Source organism: Electrophorus electricus, chromosome 24 (genome assembly GCF_041902795.1).
Source record: "Electrophorus electricus isolate QZ-2024a chromosome 24, ASM4190279v1, whole genome shotgun sequence".
Taxonomy (NCBI): domain Eukaryota; kingdom Metazoa; phylum Chordata; class Actinopteri; order Gymnotiformes; family Gymnotidae; genus Electrophorus; species Electrophorus electricus.
Genome location: NC_137520.1, coordinates 13,072,712 through 13,096,811, shown reverse-complemented (window position 1 = coordinate 13,096,811; position 24,100 = coordinate 13,072,712). Strand labels below are relative to the sequence as shown.

The 24,100-nt window shown below is 44.5% G+C and overlaps 2 protein-coding genes across 6 annotated transcripts in view; one reads left to right on the top strand and one right to left on the bottom strand.

Moving 5' to 3' along the window:
• Positions 1–21,721, top strand: part of kmt2d (lysine (K)-specific methyltransferase 2D) — a 30,114-nt gene extending 8,393 nt beyond the window's left edge. Inside the window, exons 14-54 of one of the 3 annotated variants that reach the window (XM_027021325.3) lie at positions 450–563; positions 675–779; positions 877–1,058; positions 1,307–1,471; positions 1,605–1,714; positions 1,837–1,878; positions 1,990–2,178; positions 2,450–2,638; positions 2,753–2,869; positions 2,960–3,217; positions 3,312–3,395; positions 3,511–3,594; positions 3,696–3,857; positions 3,949–4,027; positions 4,125–4,363; positions 4,542–4,615; positions 4,701–4,751; positions 5,155–6,768; positions 6,852–7,019; positions 7,220–7,347; positions 7,460–9,303; positions 9,396–9,519; positions 9,608–9,695; positions 9,779–9,845; positions 9,971–10,203; positions 10,312–13,299; positions 13,401–13,544; positions 13,669–13,833; positions 14,038–14,176; positions 14,294–14,375; positions 14,463–14,638; positions 14,759–14,883; positions 14,969–15,107; positions 15,450–15,574; positions 15,755–17,066; positions 17,182–17,318; positions 17,421–17,551; positions 17,780–18,065; positions 18,224–18,297; positions 18,408–18,516; positions 18,645–21,721. In XM_027021325.3, coding sequence (XP_026877126.2) covers positions 450–563; positions 675–779; positions 877–1,058; positions 1,307–1,471; positions 1,605–1,714; positions 1,837–1,878; positions 1,990–2,178; positions 2,450–2,638; positions 2,753–2,869; positions 2,960–3,217; positions 3,312–3,395; positions 3,511–3,594; positions 3,696–3,857; positions 3,949–4,027; positions 4,125–4,363; positions 4,542–4,615; positions 4,701–4,751; positions 5,155–6,768; positions 6,852–7,019; positions 7,220–7,347; positions 7,460–9,303; positions 9,396–9,519; positions 9,608–9,695; positions 9,779–9,845; positions 9,971–10,203; positions 10,312–13,299; positions 13,401–13,544; positions 13,669–13,833; positions 14,038–14,176; positions 14,294–14,375; positions 14,463–14,638; positions 14,759–14,883; positions 14,969–15,107; positions 15,450–15,574; positions 15,755–17,066; positions 17,182–17,318; positions 17,421–17,551; positions 17,780–18,065; positions 18,224–18,297; positions 18,408–18,516; positions 18,645–18,737 — 12,735 coding nt within the window. In that variant the 3' untranslated portion in view covers positions 18,738–21,721. Of the gene's footprint in view, positions 1–449; positions 564–674; positions 780–876; positions 1,059–1,306; positions 1,472–1,604; positions 1,715–1,836; positions 1,879–1,989; positions 2,185–2,449; positions 2,639–2,752; positions 2,870–2,959; positions 3,218–3,311; positions 3,396–3,510; positions 3,595–3,695; positions 3,858–3,933; positions 4,028–4,124; positions 4,364–4,541; positions 4,616–4,700; positions 4,752–5,154; positions 6,769–6,851; positions 7,020–7,219; positions 7,348–7,459; positions 9,304–9,395; positions 9,520–9,607; positions 9,696–9,778; positions 9,846–9,970; positions 10,204–10,311; positions 13,300–13,400; positions 13,545–13,668; positions 13,834–14,037; positions 14,177–14,293; positions 14,376–14,462; positions 14,639–14,758; positions 14,884–14,968; positions 15,108–15,449; positions 15,575–15,754; positions 17,067–17,181; positions 17,319–17,420; positions 17,552–17,779; positions 18,066–18,223; positions 18,298–18,407; positions 18,517–18,644 lie in introns of all 3 variants that reach the window. The other 2 variants (XM_081707057.1, XM_081707056.1) reach the window with 2 other exon arrangements.
• Positions 21,722–22,277: 556 nt separating this feature from the next.
• Positions 22,278–24,100, bottom strand: part of acvr1ba (activin A receptor type 1Ba) — a 13,027-nt gene continuing 11,204 nt past the window's right edge. For all 3 annotated transcript variants that reach the window (XM_081707058.1, XM_035522286.2, XM_035522285.2), the window contains exon 9: positions 22,278–24,100. This exon is cut by the window's right edge and continues 279 nt beyond it. The gene's annotated coding sequence lies outside the window, so the exon portion shown is untranslated.

Sequence of the window (24,100 nt, the reverse complement as noted above, 5' to 3'; positions counted from 1 at the left end):
TTTTTTGGGCATGTGCTTCTCGAAATGCATTTATCCAGTTAGATAAACAATTCATTCTGTTTATTGATTTTCTGTAGCATATAATATTTGTCAAATATTTTGAGGATATTAAAATATTAGAGAAGTATAAGAGTGCTGTGTACAGCACAACTGTGGGGGGTTTTTTGTTTGTTTTTTTGTTTTGTTTTTTTGGTTTTGTGAATTTGTTTTTCTTTCTTGGACTTATTTGATTTTACCAAATTTAATTGGACTAGTTTGATTATCAAAGATTTGGTACAGCATTTATGTGTGCATTATAATATCTTGTGCATTCTAATGCATTTCAGACAAAAAACAAAGCAAAACAGCATGTGTGGTATTTTTGTAGTATTTGTGCAGCCTGAAATGACAGTCAAGTACAAGCACTATTTTCTTGCCTAACCTAAACCTCTTTTTTTCGATTGGAATAGCAAACCATGACTGCAGACACTGGACTGAGCAAAGAGGAGGAGGAGGAGGAGGATGATACCATGCAGAATACTGTGGTTCTCTTCTCCAACACTGATAAGTTTGTTCTGCTGCAGGTAATGAGCCTGATTTCATTCTTTTCTTGTGTCTGGTTTATATTGTCGCAGTGCTCAGGTTGTAACGGTTGGCTTTGCAAGGTCTGAAAGTACCCTTTCTCCGCCTCCCAGGACATGTGTGTAGTCTGTGGCAGTTTCGGACGAGGTGTGGAGGGCCAGTTGCTAGCTTGTGCACAGTGCTCTCAGTGTTATCATCCATATTGCGTGAACAGCAAGGTAAGCCCTGACTCTCTGTGCATACTACAGTTTTGTGCTCTGTTTGATGTAAAGACAGCACTAACGTATGTGCTTTGTCTCACCATTACCTGCCTAGATCACCAAGATGATGTTGAGAAAAGGCTGGCGTTGTCTCGAGTGCATTGTGTGCGAAGTCTGTGGGAAGGCATCCGATCCTTCCCGCTTGCTGTTGTGTGATGACTGTGATGTCAGCTATCACACCTACTGCCTGGACCCGCCCTTGCACACTGTGCCCAAGGGAGGCTGGAAGTGCAAATGGTACCTCTCTCTTCTTCCCCAATATGTTCACTGTTCTACTGAAAGCCTGTACGAACATAATTGCGTATAGATATCATCGTTTCTGGACTGAAGAAAACTTTTAAATATTTTTTCTTTTTGTTTTATAAGTGATTTTGCTAATTTGTCTTTGTGATGTGCCTCCTATTGATCGTTTGATCTGTTTTAGTGTCCTAACTGGACATAAAAAGAACCGAAGAGTAACATTGCCAGTGCTCTGTCTGCTCCAGGTGTGTGTGCTGCATGCACTGTGGGGCCAGCTCACCCGGGTTCCACTGCGAGTGGCAGAATAACTACAATCACTGCGGCCCCTGTGCCAGTCTGGTCACGTGCCCCGTGTGTCGGCAAAACTTCATGGAGGAAGAGTTGCTACTGCAGTGCCAGCACTGTGACAGGTGAGAGTTGTGTGTGCTAATAAGACACATGGACTGTGGGCAGATTAATTAGTTGAATGGGTGGTGGTATTGATCATACTGGCAAGCTGAAGCTTGAGTACAGTGGTTTTAGTTCTTTGTTGGTTTTCTGTAGATGGGTACATGCTGTATGTGAGAGCCTCTATACTGAGGATGAGGTGGAGCAAGCTTCAGACGAAGGCTTTGCCTGTACTGCTTGCACTCCGTATGTTCCCAGACCTGTTGGTGAGTTTCTTGGAACTTGAGCTGACTGGTTTTGTTAGTGTATAAATAAATTGTATTTGTACTATAAGCCCTCATTTGCTGTAACGTTGAGTGTTTACATGTCTTTGTTTGACTTTCTGCAGTGGAGTCTCCAATGATTTCTGCCTTCAAGATAAAAGAGCCTGGTATGTTTTTAATTTTCTGGAAAACCTGTGAGAAATGTTTCCTACCTGTACACACATTCCCGAAATGTTATGTAAACGGTTCTAACCTAATCGGACATTTTACCCGTCCAGAGCCGCAGTTTTACCGGCTAGAGGGGGTCTGGCTGACGGAGACGGGCATGTCTTTACTGCGCAGCATCTCCATGTCTCCTCTGCATAAGCGCAGGCAGCGGCGTTCACGATTGGGCACCATTTGTATTGAGGGAGCTGCTGATGGCCTGGAGCTGAAAGAGGGCGAGGGTGATGGAGATGAGGTTAAAGGTAGGGGTGTGTACTTGTACATTTTTCTTTTTATCGGATTATATGCACATGCTTCTGTATCCAGTGTATGTAATTTATGCATCATTTGCCTAAATAAAAATGTTTAGCTTTGCTTTGCGGAGTAAATCTTTGAATCTTTTTTTTTTTTTTAACTCATGAACAAGTTTAAATAGAATGAATAAATTATAATAAGTTGATAACCTTAATATCTGAATATGGTGTGGACAGCAGGGATTTGTCATCCCTGAAATGTTGGTCTTTTTGTTGCCAGGCTGTGCTGAGTCAATAGAGTGTGAATCCAAACTGGAAGCTCCTGGAAGCCCAGACCGTGAAGGAGGAATGGACAAGGAGCCTGGGATGGATGGAGGCACAGAGAGCCTTGCTGACTGTGAGGTTCTCAAAGGAGGAGTAGAAGAGACTGATGAAGGAAAGAAGAGGAAGCGAAAACCATACAGGCCAGGTGACTACAGCCCCTCTTGATTTATAATTTGTTGCTGGTAGTGATTTTTACGTTTCTTTATTACCACAGAACATGCGTCACTGTCATAAAGAAACCCCTTTTGCTCTGTTGTAGGGATCGGTGGATTCATGGTCCGACAAAGAAAATGCCACACACGGATGAGAAAAAGCTTGTCTGCATCTGGGGATGGTGTGTCTGAAGGACAGGCAGCTGAGACAAAACTTGAAGAAGGTGAGTGTGGAATCAATGTGCAACTGCTGAGTCTAAACAGACATGTTTAAATGGAAGGAAATAATTGTTCATTATGTATTTTCATTTAAGGCCCTCATCCTGATATGGATCCACCTGATCTTAAGGCTTTGGAAGGAGAAGGTGAGCAAGCCAAAAAGCGTAGGGGGAGAAAGAAGAGCAAGTTGGAGGACATGTTTCCTGCATACCTACAGGAAGCTTTCTTTGGAAAGACATTGCTCGACCTGAGTAAGAGGGCTTTTCTGGCCCCTACGGGACAGAGACCTTCTCAGGGCCTTCTGAAACCCTCATTACCTGCTCTTCTGGCTGGACCTGCAGCTCCTGAATCAGGTACTAACCCTGAACTAACAGGATAATCTGAATGTAACCCGTTATGGTGTTGTACACTGCCTGAGCTTTTACATCCATGTACGTTCTGTTCCAGTCGAGGCTGGGGAACGAGCAGCTACATCCTCGGTGCAGCTTAAGCAGGAGGCGGATGGTTCAAAGTCTCATGGAGAGATAAAAAGTAGGTTGCATTGCTATGAAATGTTCCGATCTTTGGCTTCTGGAACTTATCTGCTGAAAATTAATTTAAAAAAACAAACAAACCCAACAACAAAAAATGTTACACTGTGTTTTAGTGGTGCCAGGAACAGGTGAACAGCCTTCTTTCCAAGTTCAGAGTTTTGATGATACACCTGGTCCAGATTCACAAACGAATAAAGGTAGAAGCTGCAATAACTTGAATCTCTTTATAAAAAGCTAGTAAAATTCACATTGATTATGAAACTTGGTTTGTAAAACCTTTGCTTTTTGGTGCGTCCAGGTCTTCCACAGGAAACAGAAAGTCAGAATTCTGAGCAGTTCTTCCAGAAAGTACTTGGACCCTTGGAGGGGAGTTCTCAAAGTGGCACAGTTCAGGCTGGCATGAGGCCTGTCTTAGAAGGGGAGCCAAATCGCAGTGGTTTGCCCCAAAGAAACCTTCCAGGTATGGATAGACAGTCTGCACACCTGCCAGCTTGTACTTGCCACTGACATGAAAGTGCAACCTGACCGTGACTTAGTTGATTCTTTTACAGGTGCTGCTGGCTCATTGCCCTCAGCTAATATAACAGAGTCATTTCAGGGACTTTCTCAATCCCCGTTTTTTGACCTGCGGTGAGAGATGGATACGTTCAATTTTACTGTTTCAAACTGTTCAAATGATTTCTTTAGTTTTTGATATTTATGCATCAGTTTGGTCTGTTTCCTCCAGTGACCGGAGTGGACTTTTCAGTCCAGAGCAGGATGAGGACAGCCCTTGGGCAACACCATCTACTCCAGCCACTCCGTCTACTCCTCCAACTCCTACTGAACAGGAGGGTGATGGCCTCTCTTATAACCAGCGCAGTCTGCAGCGCTGGGAGAAAGATGAGGAGCTTGGAAATCTGTCTACTATTTCTCCTGTGCTCTATGCTAACATAAATTTCCCTAACCTCAAGCAAGACTACCCTGGTATGTAATAAACCCAAACCTTCTTAAATTTCACAGAATTATGACAGTGTGTGTAATTAACATAAATAATTGTGTATTGGCAATTATCCAAAGCTGTAATTATGTAAAATGACTGAAGTAGAGGACTGGGTTGTGTTGTGTGGTGTGGGGTTTTTTTTTTTTGTGTGTGTGTGTACAGACTGGGCCAGTCGCTGCAAGCAGATCATGAAGGTTTGGAGGAAAGTATCAGCTGCAGACAAGGTTCCCTATCTGGTAAGAGATGGACATAATGTTGACATCCCAAGAGATCACTAATTACTGATACTTACCTGTTTTCTTTTGTGTTCCTTTCATCTAGCAAAAGGCCAAAGATAACAGAGCAGCTCAGAGAATCAGCAAGGCACAGAAGGTAAAGGTTTTTATTCATACCTGTTTCTGCATCAGAGTTTGATACAGAAATATAAAAGAAATATCCACATAGGTTTTGCATTTGTTATTTTTTATTTTGGGGTTGTTTTTTGTTTTTTCTCATTACAACACAAAAGACATGCTTGTTGTAAGGAGAACTGGCAAGCATGATTTTCTTAAGACAAATTTTTAACAACTGTAAAAAAAAAAAAAAAAAAAAAAAAAAAAAAAAAGGACACGACCTAAGGGTGATTGCCAGATACTCTTATGCAATGATTTGTTAAACACGTTGTGGCTCTCAGTAAAAGTAAACAAAATTAGAGCTTAGGATGACATCTCAAAATTCAGTAATGTGAGCTTCAAATAATTCTGATGTTCAACACTTTCTGTGCTCTTCTCCACAGCAGGCTGAGAGTCAGGTGTTGAGACCTATTAAAACCGAGACAGTTCGTGTGAAAACAGAACGTCCTAATCTGCACCTTCAAATTCCGCCGCCCTCTGGGTCTCTTTCCACTCCTTCTCAGCCTAGTTCTGCCGAGAGCCCCTTTCCATTTACCCCAGATACTGCACCTACAGCCTTTTTCCCAGACGGATCTCTGAAGTCTTCAAGCTCAACGGATGTTCAGACTGAGCCTTTTTATAAGCCCCCATCCCAGTCCCCGCATGCTCAATCTCAACCATCCACCCCTTTCTCCCATCCTTCCTCCAGTCCCCTGCAGGCCTCCTCAGGTTTCCCTTTACCTGGCCCACAGGGTGCTCCTCAGGGACGGCCAGCCAGTCATGGATCTCTTGATATGCAGCCAGGGACTCCTCGCAGAGCCCAGCAGATTGACCCGTTTTTTAAACCACAGCAGCAGGTCCTTCCACACCAGACTCAGCAGGCCTCTCAGGAACCTGTACACTTCCCTGAGAGCCCTAGACCCAAAACTAGTGGGAAAGGAGAATCCCCCATGTTCTCCCCACCTCACACAACTCACCAAGGAGAACCCTTTCGTGGTCAGCAGGGAATTGGTCGACAAGAGTACGCTTCATCTTCCTCTCCCTCTGCTGTGGCTTCTTCTCCAGCTGGAATGGGGCAAAACAGGGCAGACATGAGTGCCCCTTCTCCACGTGCCTCTATCAGCCGACAGGAACTAGGCACTGGTTCCCCAGCAGGAATGCTGGACTCTGGAGATGGCTTGTTCAAAGCTCCTATGACGCCACGTATGCATCAGGGGGATTCTGGAAGCTCATCTGCTCCCCTCCCACCTAACGCCTCCCCCAATCATCCTTCCGAGAGTTATCGCCAGTCTCCCTCTACGTTTTCTGATCCATATGGCCAACCTCCTCTCACACCCCGGCCACAATCAGGAGACGGTTCATCCCCTTTACATGAGAAACTGCCTGTACCACAGCAAGAACCTTATCCAAAAGTGGCCTCTAGCCCTCATTCAAAAGGCAGTTCTCAGTCACCTCTCACTCCAGCAATGCTGTCTAATGATGGACACTCGGTGCAGTCGCCAGCTGCTCAGCGCTTTCAGTCTCCAGACCCATACTCTCGGCCACCCTCACGGCCTCAGTCTACAGACCCTTTTACCTCGATACACAAACCTCCTCGGACAACTTCAGCAGAGGCTTCCTTTAGAGGCTCCCCTCACCCTAGCCAGCAGCCTCCTTGTTCACCATCTGTAGGGGATCCGCTCACTGGAAAACCCCCTGGGCCCCCTACATTTAATCTCAGCCCCAGTATGGGTGCCCTTCAAATTGGTCAGCAACAACCAATGGCCCAACAGCAAGTGATGACTCACCAAGCTCAGGTCCAACTCCAACAACCATCACCCCAGCCGCAAATCATGGCTGCGGAAGTAAATGCTAGAATATCGCTACCATCTGGAAACCAAGACAACGTTTCTGTGCGGCCACCAGATGCACCACATCTGCCGGGCATGCCGGCCTCACAAGAACTGCCTGACCTTTCAGCTGGTCAAGATCAGGCTCTCATTGGCCTTAGTCCGTCTGAGCTTGAAAAGCATAGACAGGTATATGAACAACTCCAGTGATTCAAAATTGTTAGTGGCAAGTGGTTAAGTATGATGCTCAACACTTTTGTTTTTCCTTGCAGAGACAGAGACTCAGAGAATTTTTAATCAGGCAGAAAATGCAGAGGAACTCACTCCGCCAAGAGAAGGAGGCAACTACAGCCAGTAATAATGCCTCAAATTGGCAAGAAGGTGAAATGGCAGTCTATCAGCAAGATAAAACACAACGTGCACCACCTCCTTATCCACAGGTATGCTTCATTAACAGATTCTCCTGAGATGAAGATCTATATGGCAGTAAATATAAAGTACATTTACTACCATATGCAGCATTTTTACTGTATTAAATATCTTGTGTATCAATGTTTGCATATTGTTTTTTGTTGTTGGGATATGGAGGTAATCTCTAGTTTTTGTGGTTTCCTAATTCCCTTATGAATATGTAAATTAGGATAGAGCAGCTGTTGCTCAGGTAGCCGTCACTGGCAAGCTGGCTTTGCCTATAGGAGCAGTAGAGGAGAAGCTGTGTCGCCCACCCCTACCTGGAACACCTGGTATTATGGACCATAATATTTTAAGGTACCTCTGACTGTGTGAATTCTTGAATATTGCATGTGCCTCATTTCAAGCACGTTCATGTTTACTAATGCATAAATCAAATAAATATAAATGTCAAAATATTTGTCTTTAGGCAAGCTGGCCCTAATATCGCCCAGGGCATGTATCCACGGCCGCCGTTTCCTGCACAGTGGCAAGGCCAGACTGTCGGTCCACGGAGGTTCTCGCAACCATCCATGATGGAGATTGGGCCCAGACATCACCTTAATGCTTCTATGAACAATCCCCTCAATATGCAGGGTATACAAGGCATGCCTAATTCTCTTGCTGTGGTGCAGGGCACTGGAACAGAGACCGTGCAACCATGTGTGTCTGGACCTCCACCACAGTTCATAGAATTAAAGCATAATGCCCAGAGGATACCACTGGGGCCCCAGTTTTTACCAAGGGGACCTCAGCCCCGCCCTCGTATGTTTATACCACAGCCAGAAGTATCTGCTCGATTTGTTCCACCACACTTGCCTCCTCCTCTTGATTCTCGGGCAGAGGGTGGACAAGATGCCAGACTTGGGATACCACAAACTGGCATGGGCTTGTTGATTCCTCAGCAGAGCAATATTCCTCCCCCTCCTTCCCAATTACAGCCCCAGCAGGTACCAATTACCCCATCAAACACATCTGGTTCCCACTCTGCTACCCAGCACCAGGGTTCTCGGAGTAATACCGTAGGAGCACAGCAGTCAGCTGAGGTTACTGTTGAATTACCGGAGCCTGACCTTGAGGACCCTTTTGCTGCCAAAGACCTGGGAGATACAGGAGCAGAGGCTGGAGTAGAAGATGATGACCTTGCACTCGACCTGGATCCTGATAAAGGGGATGATGATTTGGGGAACCTTGACAACCTCGAAACAAATGATCCACATTTGGATGATCTGCTCAACAGTGATGAATTTGACTTGCTTGCGTACACGGACCCTGAACTTGATCAAGGTGATCCTAAGGATGTGTTTTCTGACCAATTGCGACTGGTTGAAGCAGAAGGAGAAGGTTCAAGCACCGCTGTCAGCACAGAAATTAAGACAGAGGAGAAACCTAAAGTAAGTTTAATTGCCAAGGGCTCACTCACAGTTCCTACACAACCTTCAAAAACTGAGAGCACATCTTGCAGTGTTTCGCTACCACTGAAAACAGAGTGCTCAGATGACAGTGGACTCTCTTCTATAAAACTCGAAGAGAAGGGCTTGGTTGAGCAACAGCAGTCATCACAGACTGTGGTTAAAGATGAAATGGGGCAGGCTGTTTCTTTGCTTCTTAGTGCGACATCATCCAAAACCTCGACTCAGCCAGAGAATTCATCTGCGTCACTCAGCACTGTACGCTTAGGTGGTGTGCCATTTCCTCTTCCCACCCAAGATGATTCACTGTCTTTTCAATCAAATACTACTCATCCAGACTTGAGTGAGGACCCCCTTGGCCTACCAGATGGTGGAGGGCAGCATTCACCTGCAGTTGATCTTGACAAAGTAGAAAGCTCATTGGAGGCAAGTGAACTGCCTTTACTGATTCAGGACCTCCTGGAGCATGAAAAGAAAGAGCTTCAGAAACAGCAGCAACAGCAGCAAATGAATTCTCTACAGGGAGGGTTGGGCAGTCACCTTCATAATCTTCAGAATCAGCAACAACCTTCTGCAGGGCCAAATCAGATTTTGCTACCACATCATCGTCCACCTCAGGGTGTTGTGAGTCAACCTGGAATGGTACCAAGGCCTCCTAATATGCTTACACCACAGCAGCAGAGGTTACTTAGTGCAGCAATGCCCCCGCCTCCACCTGTAGCAATGGGGCAGCCACAAGGTGTGATGCGAGGTGGACAGCCAACTAGCATACACCCTGGTCTTAATCCACAGCAGCAAGCACCACTACCTCAGCACCTGGCAAAACAACAATCTCTCCCCAGCACCTTCTTCCCTGATAAAGGTATTTTTGATGTGTTGTGCATCTTTTGGCTTTTGAATTTGTTGAGGCCTCGGTGCATCTTTACATGTATGTGTTGCCTTGTGTTCTTGCAGATCTGGATAAGTTTATGACTGATGACATAATGGATCCTATTGCAAAGGCAAAAATGGTGGCACTGAAAGGCATTAAAAGGGTATTGACTCAAGACCCCATGGCTGTACCACCTGGGATCAATAGGTACTTGTGTTTAATATTGAACCATATCGTACAGTCATCTTGCAAAGCATTGGTTAACTTTTAACATCCTTTTCCTTCATTGGGTTAGGCAACAAGTAACAATTTTAGCTCAGAGGCTGGCCTCAACCCCAGGAAGTGGAGACCCTCAACCCCATCTTGGACCTGGATCATCTAAGGTAAACGAATGTCCTTTAAATTCAGTTTCCATTGTTTTAGTTCCCTTGATTTACTGAAAGTTGTGCCACTCTGTTGTTTTCAGGAGGGGGAAAGCAGTGACCAGGCTCAGCCACGACCTAATCCTCCCCAGTTTGTCCAAGGCATCATTAGTATGTTCTGTACTTGTGATGAAATCCAGTACTTTCTATCTTTACCTTCTACCACAATACATATTGTATTGGAGGAGAATGTCTAAACATTTATAATGCCACATTTAAATCCCTCTGCAAAACAGATGATGCTGAGCAGCACCAGTATGAAGAGTGGCTTGTGCACACCCAGCAGTTGCTACAGATGCAACTGAAGTTCTTAGAGGAGCAGATAGGAGCCCATCGCAAATCTCGCAAAGCTCTTTGTGCTAAGCAGCGCACTGCTAAGAAAGCGGGGCGTGAATTTGCAGAGGCCGATGCTGAAAAGCTAAAACTGGTCACGGAAGAGCAAAGTAAGATCCAAAAACAACTGGACCAGGTGGGCAAACATTGCCTTCATACTAACAAGTAAATGGCCTGTTTTGTATGCCTGTTTATCTACCAGATAAATATCTTTTTCATTAAAGTCTCATCTCTACCCTCCCAGGTACGTAAACAGCAGAAGGAGCATACAAATCTAATTGCTGAATACAGAAGTAAACAGCAGCAGCATCAGCAGAGCTCCTCCATGTTAGCACCTGGTCCTTCCAACCAGGGTCCCCATATGCTTTCTAAGATGCCTGGCCAGATGATGATGGGCCAACAAGGTGCACCAATGATGGGTCAAGTATCTGGAGGCATTCCTCAAGGAAGTATGCCTGTTAGAATGCCACAAGTGCATCCATTCACGGGTGCCCAACCCCATCATGCTGGGGCACATGGTCCTGTGCCAACTGGCACACCTGGTGGATTCTTCCCACAAGGCACTGGTGCACAAGGACCAGACCCAAGACTTCTTCCGGACCGACAGTTACAACAAAGGATGCAGATGGTTCAGAAATTACAGCAGCAGCAGTTTTTGATTGGACAGCAGCCTATGCCACATCAAGGTCAACAACAAGGTGTTCTGAGTCAACAGGCTGGAGCTGTGGGTGGTCAGCCACCCCAGGCTTTGATCGGCAACACATTAATAGGACAGCAACAGCCAAATCTTCAACCAGGATTAATATCTACCCAGCAAAATCAACAAAGTCTACTGCAGGTTCCTCAGGGCATTATGGGGAATCAGGGAGTCGGGCAGCCTCAGCCAAATCTCATGGCCCAGCCGCTGTCTCAAAATCAGAATATTATGCCGGGCCAACAAGGCATGGCTGGAAATCAAGCTGTGCAGCAGCTTCAGAGACCTCAGGGTTTGATGAATCAGCAGGGACCTGGTGGACCACAACATGTTCTTAGAGGACCGCAGGCCGAGCTTACGCCTCAGCAGCAAAACGTTTTGGCACAGCGAATGCTTCTTTCTCAGCAGAATGCAGCGAAAAACCTAGCACAGCTCCAACAGCAGCAAATGCCGCAGCAGAGACAACCCGCACAAGTAGGCCCCTTAGAACCACAAGTAACACTGGGAACGCCCCCCTCAGGCACCGTTCAGGGCAAAGTTGAGAATTTGCAGCAGGGAGTTCCGGCTCTCTCACAAGATGTTCAAAGCCCTGCTCCTAAAGATGCGGGAATTCTCAGCCCTAAAACCCCACCACAGCAGGGCGGACCCTCCGTTCCGATCCAGATGCCTCAACAGTTGCCAGGTGGAGATTTGCCTGGAGCAGTTGGACAGCAACAGCAAGCACTTGCTTATATGGCTCAACAGCAACATGCAAAACAGCAGCAGTCGGGACAAAATGCTGGCCAGGTGCAGCAACATGCCTATGTTGGCAGTCAGCAGGCTGGAATACAACCTCAAGTGCAACAGCAACAACAGATGCAGCTTGTTCTTCAGAGGCAGAATTCTATTAATGCAGAACCAGGGAAACAAGAAGGTCAGCAGATATGTTATGTCACCCAACAGCCACAACAAAAAAGTCAGAGTGTTCCCCAGCAAATGCAAGGCATGCTAGGTCAACAAAGTGGCCAGAATCCATCTGTAATGGCTGGAAATGCGAATCAACAAGACATGTTGCTCCAGCAGCAGAAGCAAGCCTTGCTTGAGCAAATAAACAGAGGTCAGCAAGTCATGATGGCCCCAAGGCCAGGTGCCCCTCCTGGACAGATACGAACTCCTGTTAACATTCAGGCCTTCATTGCACAGAACCCACAACTACGTCAACTGCCTCCTAACCAGCAGTTGCAGCAAATTCAGGCAATGATTGCTCAGCGACAAGCTCAGCAGCAGGGCCAGATTCTGAGATTGCAGGGACAGGCACAGGCCCAAATGCGTCCACAGGGGCAACCTGTTGGCCCAAGAATGCCAGGGCTTGAGACACAGCAGCAACACCCCTATGCCTTTGCTGGTAAACAAGGTCCAGTGGGATCTCCAGATCACCAAGGAGTAATGGGCCAGTCTTCTGTCATGACTCCACAGTATCATCAGGGTACTGGATCACTGCAGCAACAGACATCACAAGGAGCCTCGCCTCAGTACAGCAGCGTCCAGCAACAGCAGCAGATGATGCAGAAGCATCAAATGATGAGAGGACAGGTGCCTTTGAGTCGACCAATGTTGGGTCCAGTTCGCACAGCACCTCTTGGTCACATGGCCAGGCCAATGTCTCCTCGTCAACTCATGGCTCAAGGTTCACCTGGCAGCCCTCTTTCTAGTCAGCAAAGGCAAATCATGAGCATGGCTCAGACTCCACCAGGCCAACAGTCTCACGGGATGACGGCACTTAGTCCTTTTCAGGCGTCTCCTTCTCATGTGGGTTCTCCTGCTGGCTCCACTGTTCAAGAAGCTGGCTCAAGCCCAGCATCTTTCAGTAAACAGGATTCAGGCACCCCATCTCACTCTACACACCTGTCAACTCCATCTAGATCAGAGTTTGCTGTTGGCCAAAGCAGCCCTTTTAACAACATAGGAACATCAGCTGCCTCACCGCTAAGATCTCCAATGGCAAAGACTCCACAAGATTTATTGGGTCTTAAGTCAGAGCCCCAGAGCCAGAATGTTGAAATGATGAGCACTCCTGTTCCATCTAATGGCCCATCTCCTAGGTCCAATGAGAGCTTCCCACAACAGCCATCAACTCCAGTTGTGGCTGATAATGTATCTCATTCAACAGCAGTAACTACTGAAGGATATCCATGCAAGATCGCACTGCAAAACATAAAACAAGAACCTCGAGAAATTCAGTGTGACTCAGGCAATGGTGGAGAGGCTCCTACTGCAGCTATTAAACGAGAAATAACTGGTGAGATGGTTAGTAACAGTAATGCTGGTAGTTTTGTCAGCTCTGCATCTGGTCCTGGAAATCCATCAGGAGATCCTGCTGCCCAAATCCCCAAAACTGAGACAGGACAGCAGCTTTTGCAGAAGCTCCTTCGAACCAAGAATCTTCAGTTGGCATCCCAGAGGCCAACTGATGGAATTCACAATGAAATAAATGGTCATATAAACAGCAAACTGGCAATGTTGGAGCAAAAACTTCAGGGAACACCACGCAACATGGAGGTAAAAGCAAGCAACATTTAAGAAAAAAAGAAGTGGTAGCAAACATCAAAAAATATACTTTTCAATTCTAATCCCTTTCTTTTTATTTACTGTTTTTAAAGGATCTTCAGTCAATCTCCAAAAGAGCTCCTGTAGCAAAGACCAAGCGCACGACAAAGGCTGGTGAGCGTGGACCAAACTCTCGGAAGAAAACTAAAAAAGATGAGGTTGGAAAAACTGAAGCAATAATGAAACAGCTTAAACAAGTAAGGACTAATTCCTTTTCCCCATTTCACCTAATTATGAAAATTGGCTTAATTGTGCAGTGTTTTATTACACATCTTTTTGACAGTATTCCATAAGTAAACCCTCTTTTCATTTTACCCACAGGGTCTCTCTCTGCTTCCTTTAATGGAGCCCTCTATTACTGCTAGTCTGGATTTGTTTGCTCCATTTGGCAGCAGCCCAGCTAATGGCAAGACTCAGTTGAAGGGCTCTTTTGGAAATGCAGTAATAGACAATATTCCAGACTACTATTCCCAACTCCTCACTAAGGTAAGTAAATTTCCTTCTATGTATAAATCCCAGAATGCTCTACTACTTTTTGGCCCCACGAGAAAATCCTGGGCTTAAGTTTTGTTTGCAACAATTTTGTGAAGTTGTGCAGATTTCTGTAGGTTCGCAAGTTGCCCCTGTTTAACTTGTTAGACATTTTTTGCTTCTGTGTCGTGCCCTGAAAATGCTATCATCTTCCACTAGAATAACCTCAGCAATCCCCCAACACCTCCATCATCTCTTCCACCGACTCCACCACCTTCGGTGCAGCACAAACTTTTAAATGGCGTGACTACAGTAGATGAACTGGCAGAAGACAAGAAGGAACGAGAGGACACATTGGGTAAGAATGTTAACATGTCAAGAATGCCTTAGCTTGCCTAGATGGATCAAAGTGAGAGCTGAGTGTTAGAAACTGGTTCAAAGTAACCAAACTGACTGCTTCTTCCTTTCCCTTAAGACCCTGTTCCTGAGGAGGTGAAGAGTGTGGATATACTAGCAGCTCTCCCCACTCCTCCACATAACCAGAACGAAGATATGAGGTATGTTGTACAGAGCAGAAGTTTGCTTTAGTCCTCCTGAAATCCTATGTAAGCACGTCAGTAAACTCATGAACGGTTTACCCTCAGGATGGAGAGTGATGATGACAGTGATGCTCCAGACAGCATTGTGCCTGCGTCGTCACCTGAAAGCCAGTTTGGTGATGACATATCACGTTTTCCTCATCTAGTGGAGCCTAAGGAAGAGGAGGAAGAAAGGGCTATTTCCCCTGTTATTCCCATCATCCCCCGTTCTGCTATACCTAGTATGTTTTGTCATTGTTCTCTGATGTTAATATTCCTAAACTTTCATTTGCTGTCCTGTTCTTACATGACTGAGTCATCTTATGTCATTTGCACACCCTCCCCACTTCACAAATGTCCAGATTTCCCAGAGACTAAACCCTTTGAGACAGTAGAAGGGAAAGGTGGCTCCTCTTCCAGCACCTGGGACAGAGCCAGGAGCAACGAAGTGTCTGTTACCTTATCTCTCTCGGCAGCTGCAGCCAAGGTATTTAAGCTTCGGTTTGTCTGAATCCTCTTAACTATACCATTAAACTCCTGTGTTAACTTGACCACAACTGGTCTTCAAATAGAATCTGAACTCTGTGATGGTGGCGGTTGCCCAACTGCTGCACATGCGTATACCTGGCTCCTATGAAGTGGCTTTCCCCCAGAGTCCTGGTAGGGCAGGTGGTGTCGGTCCTGGGAAAACACCCGACTCCTCCAATTCAGGTAACTTTTATGTGCAATAAATTAGGAGATTTGTGTTGTTTTCTGGATCGTTCCTGATTTAAATAGTAGTCTTGTTGTATGTCGTGGTCCAAGCTGTTTTGCATGTGAAATGAGTATTTATAGTTGTCTGGTACTTTATTATTCATTAATAATACAAGAAATTGGTTTATAAATATGAATAAAGGAGTTTGATTATAGTGTCTAATAAATGTTTTTTGGCACCTGGTGACAATTTTGGAACTTGAGTGGACTACGTTGCAGAGTGTTTGGTCTTCTATTTTTGGTTTGTTCTAAATACTTTTAGATGTGGGGGTTTTTTTTGTTGTTTTTTTTCTGATTTAGGAGGCCTGTGTGTGAAGACTGATCAGTCTGCAAGCCGAGACGCGGAATGGCTCAGGCAGTTTGACGTAACCCTGCCAGGCTGTACTCTGAAGAAGCAAATTGACATACTTTCTCTAATCAAACAGGTTGTTTGCCTAGTTTTTTAAAAACTTGATTTATATATGGGAAGGATGTACATTTTACATTTTTATGTAAATGAAAATATTTGGAAGTATATTTGGGAGTGCAGCAATACAAAAGTTTTTTCTGAATTTATTCCTGACATATATTCTCCCAAAATTAATGAAATGTTGGTTAATGATAAGGAATACCCGGAGCATGATGACCAGCCTGCTCAGCACTGCTACATGACCAATGTATCAGACCTAGATGTACGGCACCTTCCCATCATTCCTCTTGAGGAATCTCCACCACCTTCACCACCAGCGCCCGCAGAACCTGAACCCATCACTCAGTCTCACCCTGACCCTCAACCGGAACTGGACCTTGGGGTTTCTGTTCAGCTCAGGTCAATCTCCTCCTCTAGCCTAAGTGCTCTCATTAAGATGGAGCCTGCAGCTGTCTCAGTATCAGAGTCTCAGAGCTCTCCTGGTAAACCTGAGCCCGGAGAGGCTCATCTCTCTCCTCTGGCTGCTCCGCCGGAGGAAGAGACAGTTCGTGCTGCTCCTTCCTCCATGCCTCAAGACTCCCCAATGATGGAGATCTCCCCTAGACCCATCAAACATCGCAACAGGCCCTTCTCTGAGGATGAGGAGGTGCGTCCCAAGATCAAGAAGTGGAAAGGTGTGCGATGGAAGAGACTTCATCTGGTCATTACCATCCGCAAGGGTGGTTCTAAGAAGGAGAACAGCCGGGAAGTGTCTGAGCTCATGGATCGCCTGCGTATCACGCTACGTCCGGATAAGCTGCCGCGTGACAAGCGCAAGTGCTGCTTCTGTCACGAGGAGGGCGACGGAGCCACGGACGGCCCCGCCCGCCTCCTGAACATCGACGTGGACCTGTGGGTGCACCTCAACTGTGCGCTCTGGTCTACCGAGGTCTATGAGACGCAGGGCGGCGCGCTCATCAATGTGGAGGTGGCCCTCCGCCGTGGCCTGCGTACCCGTTGCGCCTACTGCCAGAAGACAGGTGCCACCAACAGCTGCAATCGCCTGCGCTGCCCCAACGTCTACCACTTTGCGTGCGCCATCCGGGCACGTTGCATGTTCTTCAAAGACAAGACCATGCTCTGCACGCAGCACAAGCTGAAGGGCCCCAGCGATGAGGAGCTGAGCAACTTCGCTGTCTTCCGCCGAGTCTATATCGAGCGGGACGAGGTTAAGCAAATCGCCAGCATCCTGCAGCGCGGCGACCGCATACACTTGTTCCGGGTTGGCGGCCTCATCTTCCACGCGGTCGGCCAGCTCCTGCCCTCTCAGATGGCCGCCTTCCACTCACCCACTGCCATCTTCCCTGTGGGGTACGAGGCCACACGGATCTACTGGAGCACCCGCGTGCCGAACCGCCGCTGCCGCTACCGCTGCCGCATCAGCGAGCAGGATGGTCGACCCTTGTTTGAAGTGCGTGTGCTGGAGTCTGGACAGGAAGACATGCACTTCAAGGACAGTAGTCCAGATGGTATATAACATTTCATATTCCTCCCCCTCAAAAAAAAAAAAAAAAAAGATTGAGCACTTGGTGCGAATGAGTCTTTGTGTCGATTTAATCCTACCATCTTGTTTTTTAACATCAGGCATCTGGAACAAAATTGTACAGAAGGTTTCCAAGCTGCGTGAAGATGCAGCTATGCTCAAACTGTTCACCGATCACGTAAAGGGAGAGGAGATGTACGGACTCACTGTCCATGCTGTGATGCGCATCACCGAATCAGTAAGCAGTACCGTCAGACACCGTAGCGCAGCTCACTACTGATGAGCCAGAGATCAAGATCTGACTTAACCTTGCACATTTACCAAACCTCTCGTTCTTTAGCTTCCAGGGGTGGAAAACTGTCAGAACTACATGTTCAGATATGGGCGCCATCCTCTTATGGAGCTCCCTCTCATGATTAACCCTACTGGTTGTGCACGCTCCGAACCCAAGATCCTCACACACTGCAAAAGGTAAGTCTTAAAACGTTAATACTCGACTAACATACATACACTTTCAATCCACCATACCCTGTCGGATTCAAATGTAGCATGTATTATGACCATTGATCAAGAAATAATATAAATGCAAACAAAAGGTTTTATACTTTTAAAAAAAATCAGCAGTTCTCCATGTTTGAGTTCTAATTGTTTTTTTGTTTTTTTTTATATTGTTGTTGTTTACTTATTTCTTGGCTCTAGGCCCCATACTTTGAACAGCACCAGTATGTCCAAAGCCTACCAGAGCACGTTCACAGGGGAGATCAACACCCCCTATAGCAAGCAGTTTGTTCACTCCAAGTCCTCTCAGTACCGGAGGCTAAAGACTGAGTGGAAGAATAACGTGTACCTGGCTCGTTCCCGGATCCAAGGGCTGGGCCTGTACGCAGCTAAAGATCTGGAAAAACACACTATGGTCATCGAATACATTGGCACCATCATTCGTAATGAGGTGGCAAACCGACGGGAAAAAATCTATGAGGAGCAGGTTTGTAAACTTAAAAATGAAGGCAACTTGGTTCTTTCTGACTCTTTGGAAATGTTTCATTAAGACTTGTTCTTGTATCAGGTAATTGGATGCCTTCAAAATTTGTCCTGCGTCTGATTGCATGATTTATCAATACATTCATATTTGTTCTCTTTCAGAATCGTGGGATCTACATGTTCCGCATCAATAATGAGCATGTCATCGATGCCACCCTCACAGGTGGCCCTGCCCGGTAAGATTCAGTGTGGGTTTTTTTGCTGTACTCTGGTCTTATCTCAGACTCTATATGATGTGGGACTCATTTGGAACATGTGTGTGTGCATGTGCGTTCATCATTGACAGCTACGTCAATCATTCCTGTGCACCCAACTGTGTTGCTGAGGTTGTGACGTTTGACAAAGAGGACAAGATCATCATCATTTCCAGTCGTAGGATCCCCAAGGGTGAAGAGGTAAGAATTACATGGACAAACCTGCTGCTTTGCATCTCAAGTCAGTTTTTGAAATGGTGTATATGCTTTATGTGCGTTAAATGACCTACCGTGTGTCCTCCTTTCCATGCTCTCTGATGGACTGTTAGCTGACATATGACTATCAGTTTGACTTCGAGGACGATCAGCACAAAATCCCCTGCCATTGTGGAGCCTGGAATTGCCGGAAGTGGATGAACTAAACAGGGAGACGGAATGTGTGCGACTCACCTTTGTACTCCCTGATGCCAGAACACTTCTGCGCCACGGCCTCTTATAATTTTAACTACCCAGGTCATAAGCTGTTTCCGAAATGAGGGGAGAACGTTTGCTCTCTGTCAGTGGCAAGATCTTGTTGTTCACATCAAGAGCCAAAGCTTTGAATGGAGTCAGTTTTGAAGCCACAACATTTTCAGATGAGCTCAATGGTGTGCTTGAATATTCTTGTTAAAACTTGCCTTTGCCAAAAGCACCTCCTTCCTATTTCCTCTACTGTTGCCCTCCAATAAGCTCACTCTGGCTGGAATCAATCCTCTCTACATCTACCAAAATGTCTGATTCTTTATCATATCAATACACTTAGGGTAGAACTCAGTGAAGAAAGTTTGATTAAAGCCATTTAAGTACTCAAAAATGAACTAATAATACACTTTAGCTTTGGACCTATCTTTTATTTTTTGTTTGTTGTTGTTGTTGTTGTTGTTGTTGTTTTTGTTTTGTTTTGTTTTTTTTTCCTACCACCGTCACCCCAGAATAACATCCTCGCATCAAGTCATCAATGAAGATTGACAGCATGGATATTGGCAAGACAATCCTGGAGTGGCTCACATCAGAACTATGTATCTGTGGTGGACGAGATGTAAGATAATATAAAGTTTAAATACTATTTGACCTGTGGCTCAAAAGGCACCAGATGTTATTATATTGAGTTTAAAGGTGAGTTCGGTTGACCCAGTCTACCTCATTGAGTTTGTGGGAAGTGACTGCTTTGTATTGAATTGTTAAGTGCTACTGTGGAAAGGGGAAGGCAGGGATGTTTTCTCATGGCAGTTGCCTTCTCGGTTCAGCAGGGAAACTTGTCTGTTTTGCTTATTTACAGTAGTGAGCCATTGCAACATCAGTATACGAATGACAGAGCCTGTTTTACCGATTTATGTCATCACGCATTATTTAGAGCAATCAAACACCAAATGGGTGTCCAAATGTAGGAGACCACCTGGTCTGAGTGACTGTAGATCTCATGTAGCCATTTTTCCTTTGTCAGCTTCAGTCCTGGATATTTTTTTCTTTTATTTTTAACGCACAAGCAAATCCATTCTTGCATTGCTTAGGACGGCGGGTTTTGTGCAAAGAGAGCGACAGGTTTCATAGCTTAAACCTCAAAGTGAAGCAGAATCACATGCGTTTTTTTGGGTTTGCTTTTCTTTTTTTTTTCTTTTTTTTGGCAAATGTTTGTTCCGTGACCCTCAACCAAAACGATTGATTCTTCAGGCTCTTGACTAATAAACAGTAACTTGTGATGCAAGACTACTATCACGATTGGCATGTTTTCATGTTCATATTAGATTCTACATTTTGATCTTTACTCCAAATGGAACATCTTCATACACACCTTCTTTGGTAATAATTAGTGGACTGTTGTAAACTCACTGTAGTGAGTCCTTCTCTGCCTGACCACAGTCGGTGTGTGCGTGTGTGTGTGTGTGTGTGCGTGCACGCGCTCCCTATATTGTGGTGTCATCACTGTTGACACTGTTGTGGTTTCTTAAAACAGTGGCAGAGAGAGACTTTTAAAAGGGCATTTTTGTTTTTTCTTTGATACTTAAGTAATTTAAAAACGGTTATAATGATGAGTCTTCAGAGTAGGGAGCTGAACAAAGTCTCCACAAAATGCATATTGCTTTGTTCCTTCCTCCCGGACTTATGACCTCATATGAAAAATAAATAACGAAATGTACAAACTGTATATAATGAGGGGCAAAAGCTCTCCAACATCCCCTTTTTAATCAATAAAATCAAAATTGTAGAGAAATAAAATTGATGGAATAAAAAAAAAAACCACTGGATTATCATTTTATCAGAAAGATTAAATGTGTATATAAATATCTATAAATATATGTAAAATGGCAAACGAAGTAATATCTTTATGTATATGAAATCAGAGTGTTTTGCATTTACCTGTTTTTCTATTATCATTTTTTGCTATAAGACCATATACAGTTTAACAATAGTGTGATGATTATCTTGTGTTCACCAATGACATGGATGAGTGGTTGAGGTGAATTAGACCATTCAAGATGGGATTCACATTGCTATGTAGTCTGGATAATGTCATCATGCAAATAGATCATTGGGGGGGGGGGGGGGTAAAGCAGTAGAATGGTGCATAGCGTTTGTGTATTTATGTAATATTGTTCACATATATTTCTTCTTTTACAATTATTTATGCTACTGCTTGTGAAATACCTGAAATATTGAAACCTGTCCTTGAAATTGGTCACCATTTGATAAGTAAATTCTCTAAATAGAAAATCATGAAGTTCCTGAGATGATACTGTTTCTGAAATGATTAGTGTCGTTATTTTTTTTCCTCCCTGTAGAAGTGAACGTGTTTTATATAACTTGTGAAATGGCAGTATAGCCAGTGTATGGTATGACTTCAATATTCAGTGATATCCCCCAATCCTACCTGAGAATTGCACTCTGAAATGGTTTTGCTTAGAATACTCCTGAAGACAGTTTAAAATAATAGCAGAATTGGTGAACTTAATAGCAGAATTGGTGAACTTAATCTGTTGTGTGTATCTTGTCAAAGAAAGTTAATTATAAAACTCACTGGATTTTAACCTAACTCCTACCTTCTGTTGGATTATCTTAATTTAAGGTCTTTCTGCATATCCTCTAATTTAATAAAGAATAGATTGCTTATTTTTTTTTTTTTTTAACGTGACCTACTTTTTTAAAAGATGCTGCACCTGTACAGCAGAGCTACTTTTAGGGAAGATAAATGATCATTTTTATTGTATGTGGCATGTTTTGTATGGATATAATTTTGAATTGTACATATTTTTTTGATGATGCCAGAGGTTGCTTTACTTTATATACAGCTGCCCCCTTCCTTTCCCTGATCCATTTTCTTTGTCTGCTTTATTTCTTGTAAAAGAAAATAAAATGCATTTTAAGTATATTTATTTTCAGTATTACTAATTCTCAAGAGCACTTACATTGTAGATGTTGTGCTTTGGAAAAGCCACTTGATTTGAGCTATAAACTCAACCAAATATTTTGCTTTTCAGGAAATACTTGTACTAAAAACTTGTGATAAAGTCTATTGTTTGACCCAAAAAGTGGATTGTGACGAGTTAATAAAGGCTTTCAGCAGGGACAGAAACTAGATGGTTGATTTGCAATCCCGCTTATAATTAGGAGCATGTCCATATGGAACAGGAACTGGAACTAGATTTCTGGTTTATGTACATGTACCCAGTTTCTGTTTCTGAAACGCTCAGTCCTTTGTGTACTTACACTAGGTGTTGTTTTAATGTCTGATCTATTAGCTTTAAGCTAAGTTTTAAAAGAAATGTAGCTGTAAAAAGTTTTTTAGTCTGGAATTTTGCATGTCTAGCTAAGGAAACTGCAGTAATTACACTTCCAGCAGATGCTGCTGAATTGGCAGGAGCTGATACTAAATGGTTTGTTTATAAGATGCAGTTGTGTTTGGTAAATTAAAACAGAGATTGTAATAAGAAAGCAAAATGTATAATTTATGTACAATTTCAATTAATCCCCCAAAGATATGCATTCAGAATTATTTATGGTTGCAGATTGTTTGAACAGCATACGGACACACCAAACGTGGACAGTTAGGTTGGCTGTTTGGTCTACACACCAGTGTGGTTCATCCAGTAGGTGGTCTGACCAACATTGTTCCAACATCCCTCCCACTCCTTAGACATTAGCTGTAAGAGTATTCTGCATGTTCCACACACAAAGGCAAAAAGATGTGAAAAACACAATACATAAATAAAAGGTGATACTAGTTTTCCTTATGTGGGTCAAGATCAAGCCCTCAGTGTTCGACAGAGCACATTTAGTAAAAACATGGACAGTCACATTCTCTAGAGATCTAAGCATGCTTTTGTCATCAGCAATGGTCATCTGTTTCCAGCTATACTCAGTAGCACAATATGACTTCCAGAATACAGACATCCATTAGCTAAATGCACTGCTACAGAGCCACTGTGTATCTTGGTTGGGCTTCGGTACTCCCTGGTGGAACCAAAACACCGAAGTCCACCCGCACCCGGAACTCGACAAGCTAACGCTCCTATCGTGTGCGTTCGTCATTTTTTTTTAAATTTTATACATTCCTTAGGGACCATCATTTGGTGATAGGAGTGTGACGGACGCTGATCTGTGACGTTATTCAGGTTGGTATAAAGTGCAGATCAGAACAAGCACCTCACGGCTGTGGAAGGCCGGTCCCTCCTGTCCCACTCAAAGGAACGGCAGAAGGGTGACTATTCAGCACCTTCTAGTAAAATCTATGATAAAAACAGATCATAGAAAGTTGTGGATTAAATGTTACCTTACAAATAAGCAGGTAGAGAGAGAGTGAGAGATACACTATTTTATATGAACCATTTACAGGACGCTTACAGATATGGTACAAATATCCTCCACCTCCCCTCAAAGCAAACAGAGCATTAAAACCTTTGTAAAATCGTAGTGCAGTTCGTCCAACAACATCCAAACTAAACCAGGACCACCTGGGCATACCTTGTTTTTTTTTCCTGACTGTATAAAAAAATAAAACAAAAACAGAAGTAGCTAAAGGGAAACGCAGCATACAAAAGACTATGATGCTACATCTCTGGCCATGCTCTCAGGGTTAGTCATGGCACCGAATGAGACCACAGGTATGTTCTCACGAGTCTCATTCTCAAATCATTAATGGTTTTAACCTGGACAAGCTCTCATCTCACACCTAAATAAATAACTGGGTTTGGGGAGTGGGGCAGCAGCACATCCCCAGTCAAAACAAGCTGACTGCACGTAAAGCTTAACGCTTCCAACATGCCTTTTGTACAGTATCTGTGTGTGTATAGTGAATCACGTAAATAAACAAGCCTTGATGACTGAGTTTCTCACCTACCAGACGTTCACATTTAACTCCTGCACAGTATCAAACGTCCTGCATTTAACAGCGGGACATGGCGCTCCTGGCAGCGGCCTGGCACCTTGTGGGCAGTCTCACGGCCCCTCCAATCACAATAGAGCGGCAGCGGTGCAACACGACGTACATACAGCCGTGCTCATCTGAGCAGTCAGCGTGGCCAAGTCCATTTTTAAGGGCAAGACACTGGGGCGATGAGGGAAAAAAAAGTAAACCATCACAGTTTTTGTTAATAATTCCTGCCTAACAAATGAAGAATAAGAAGACCATGGAGTGGTGCTGAGGACAGGAGACAGAGGCGGAGCCTGCAGAGGAGGCAGGCCCAGTTGGACAGGAAGGCGGGGGTTCAGTTCGGGAGCCAGTGGAAGGATGGCTGAGGTGGCCTCAGTA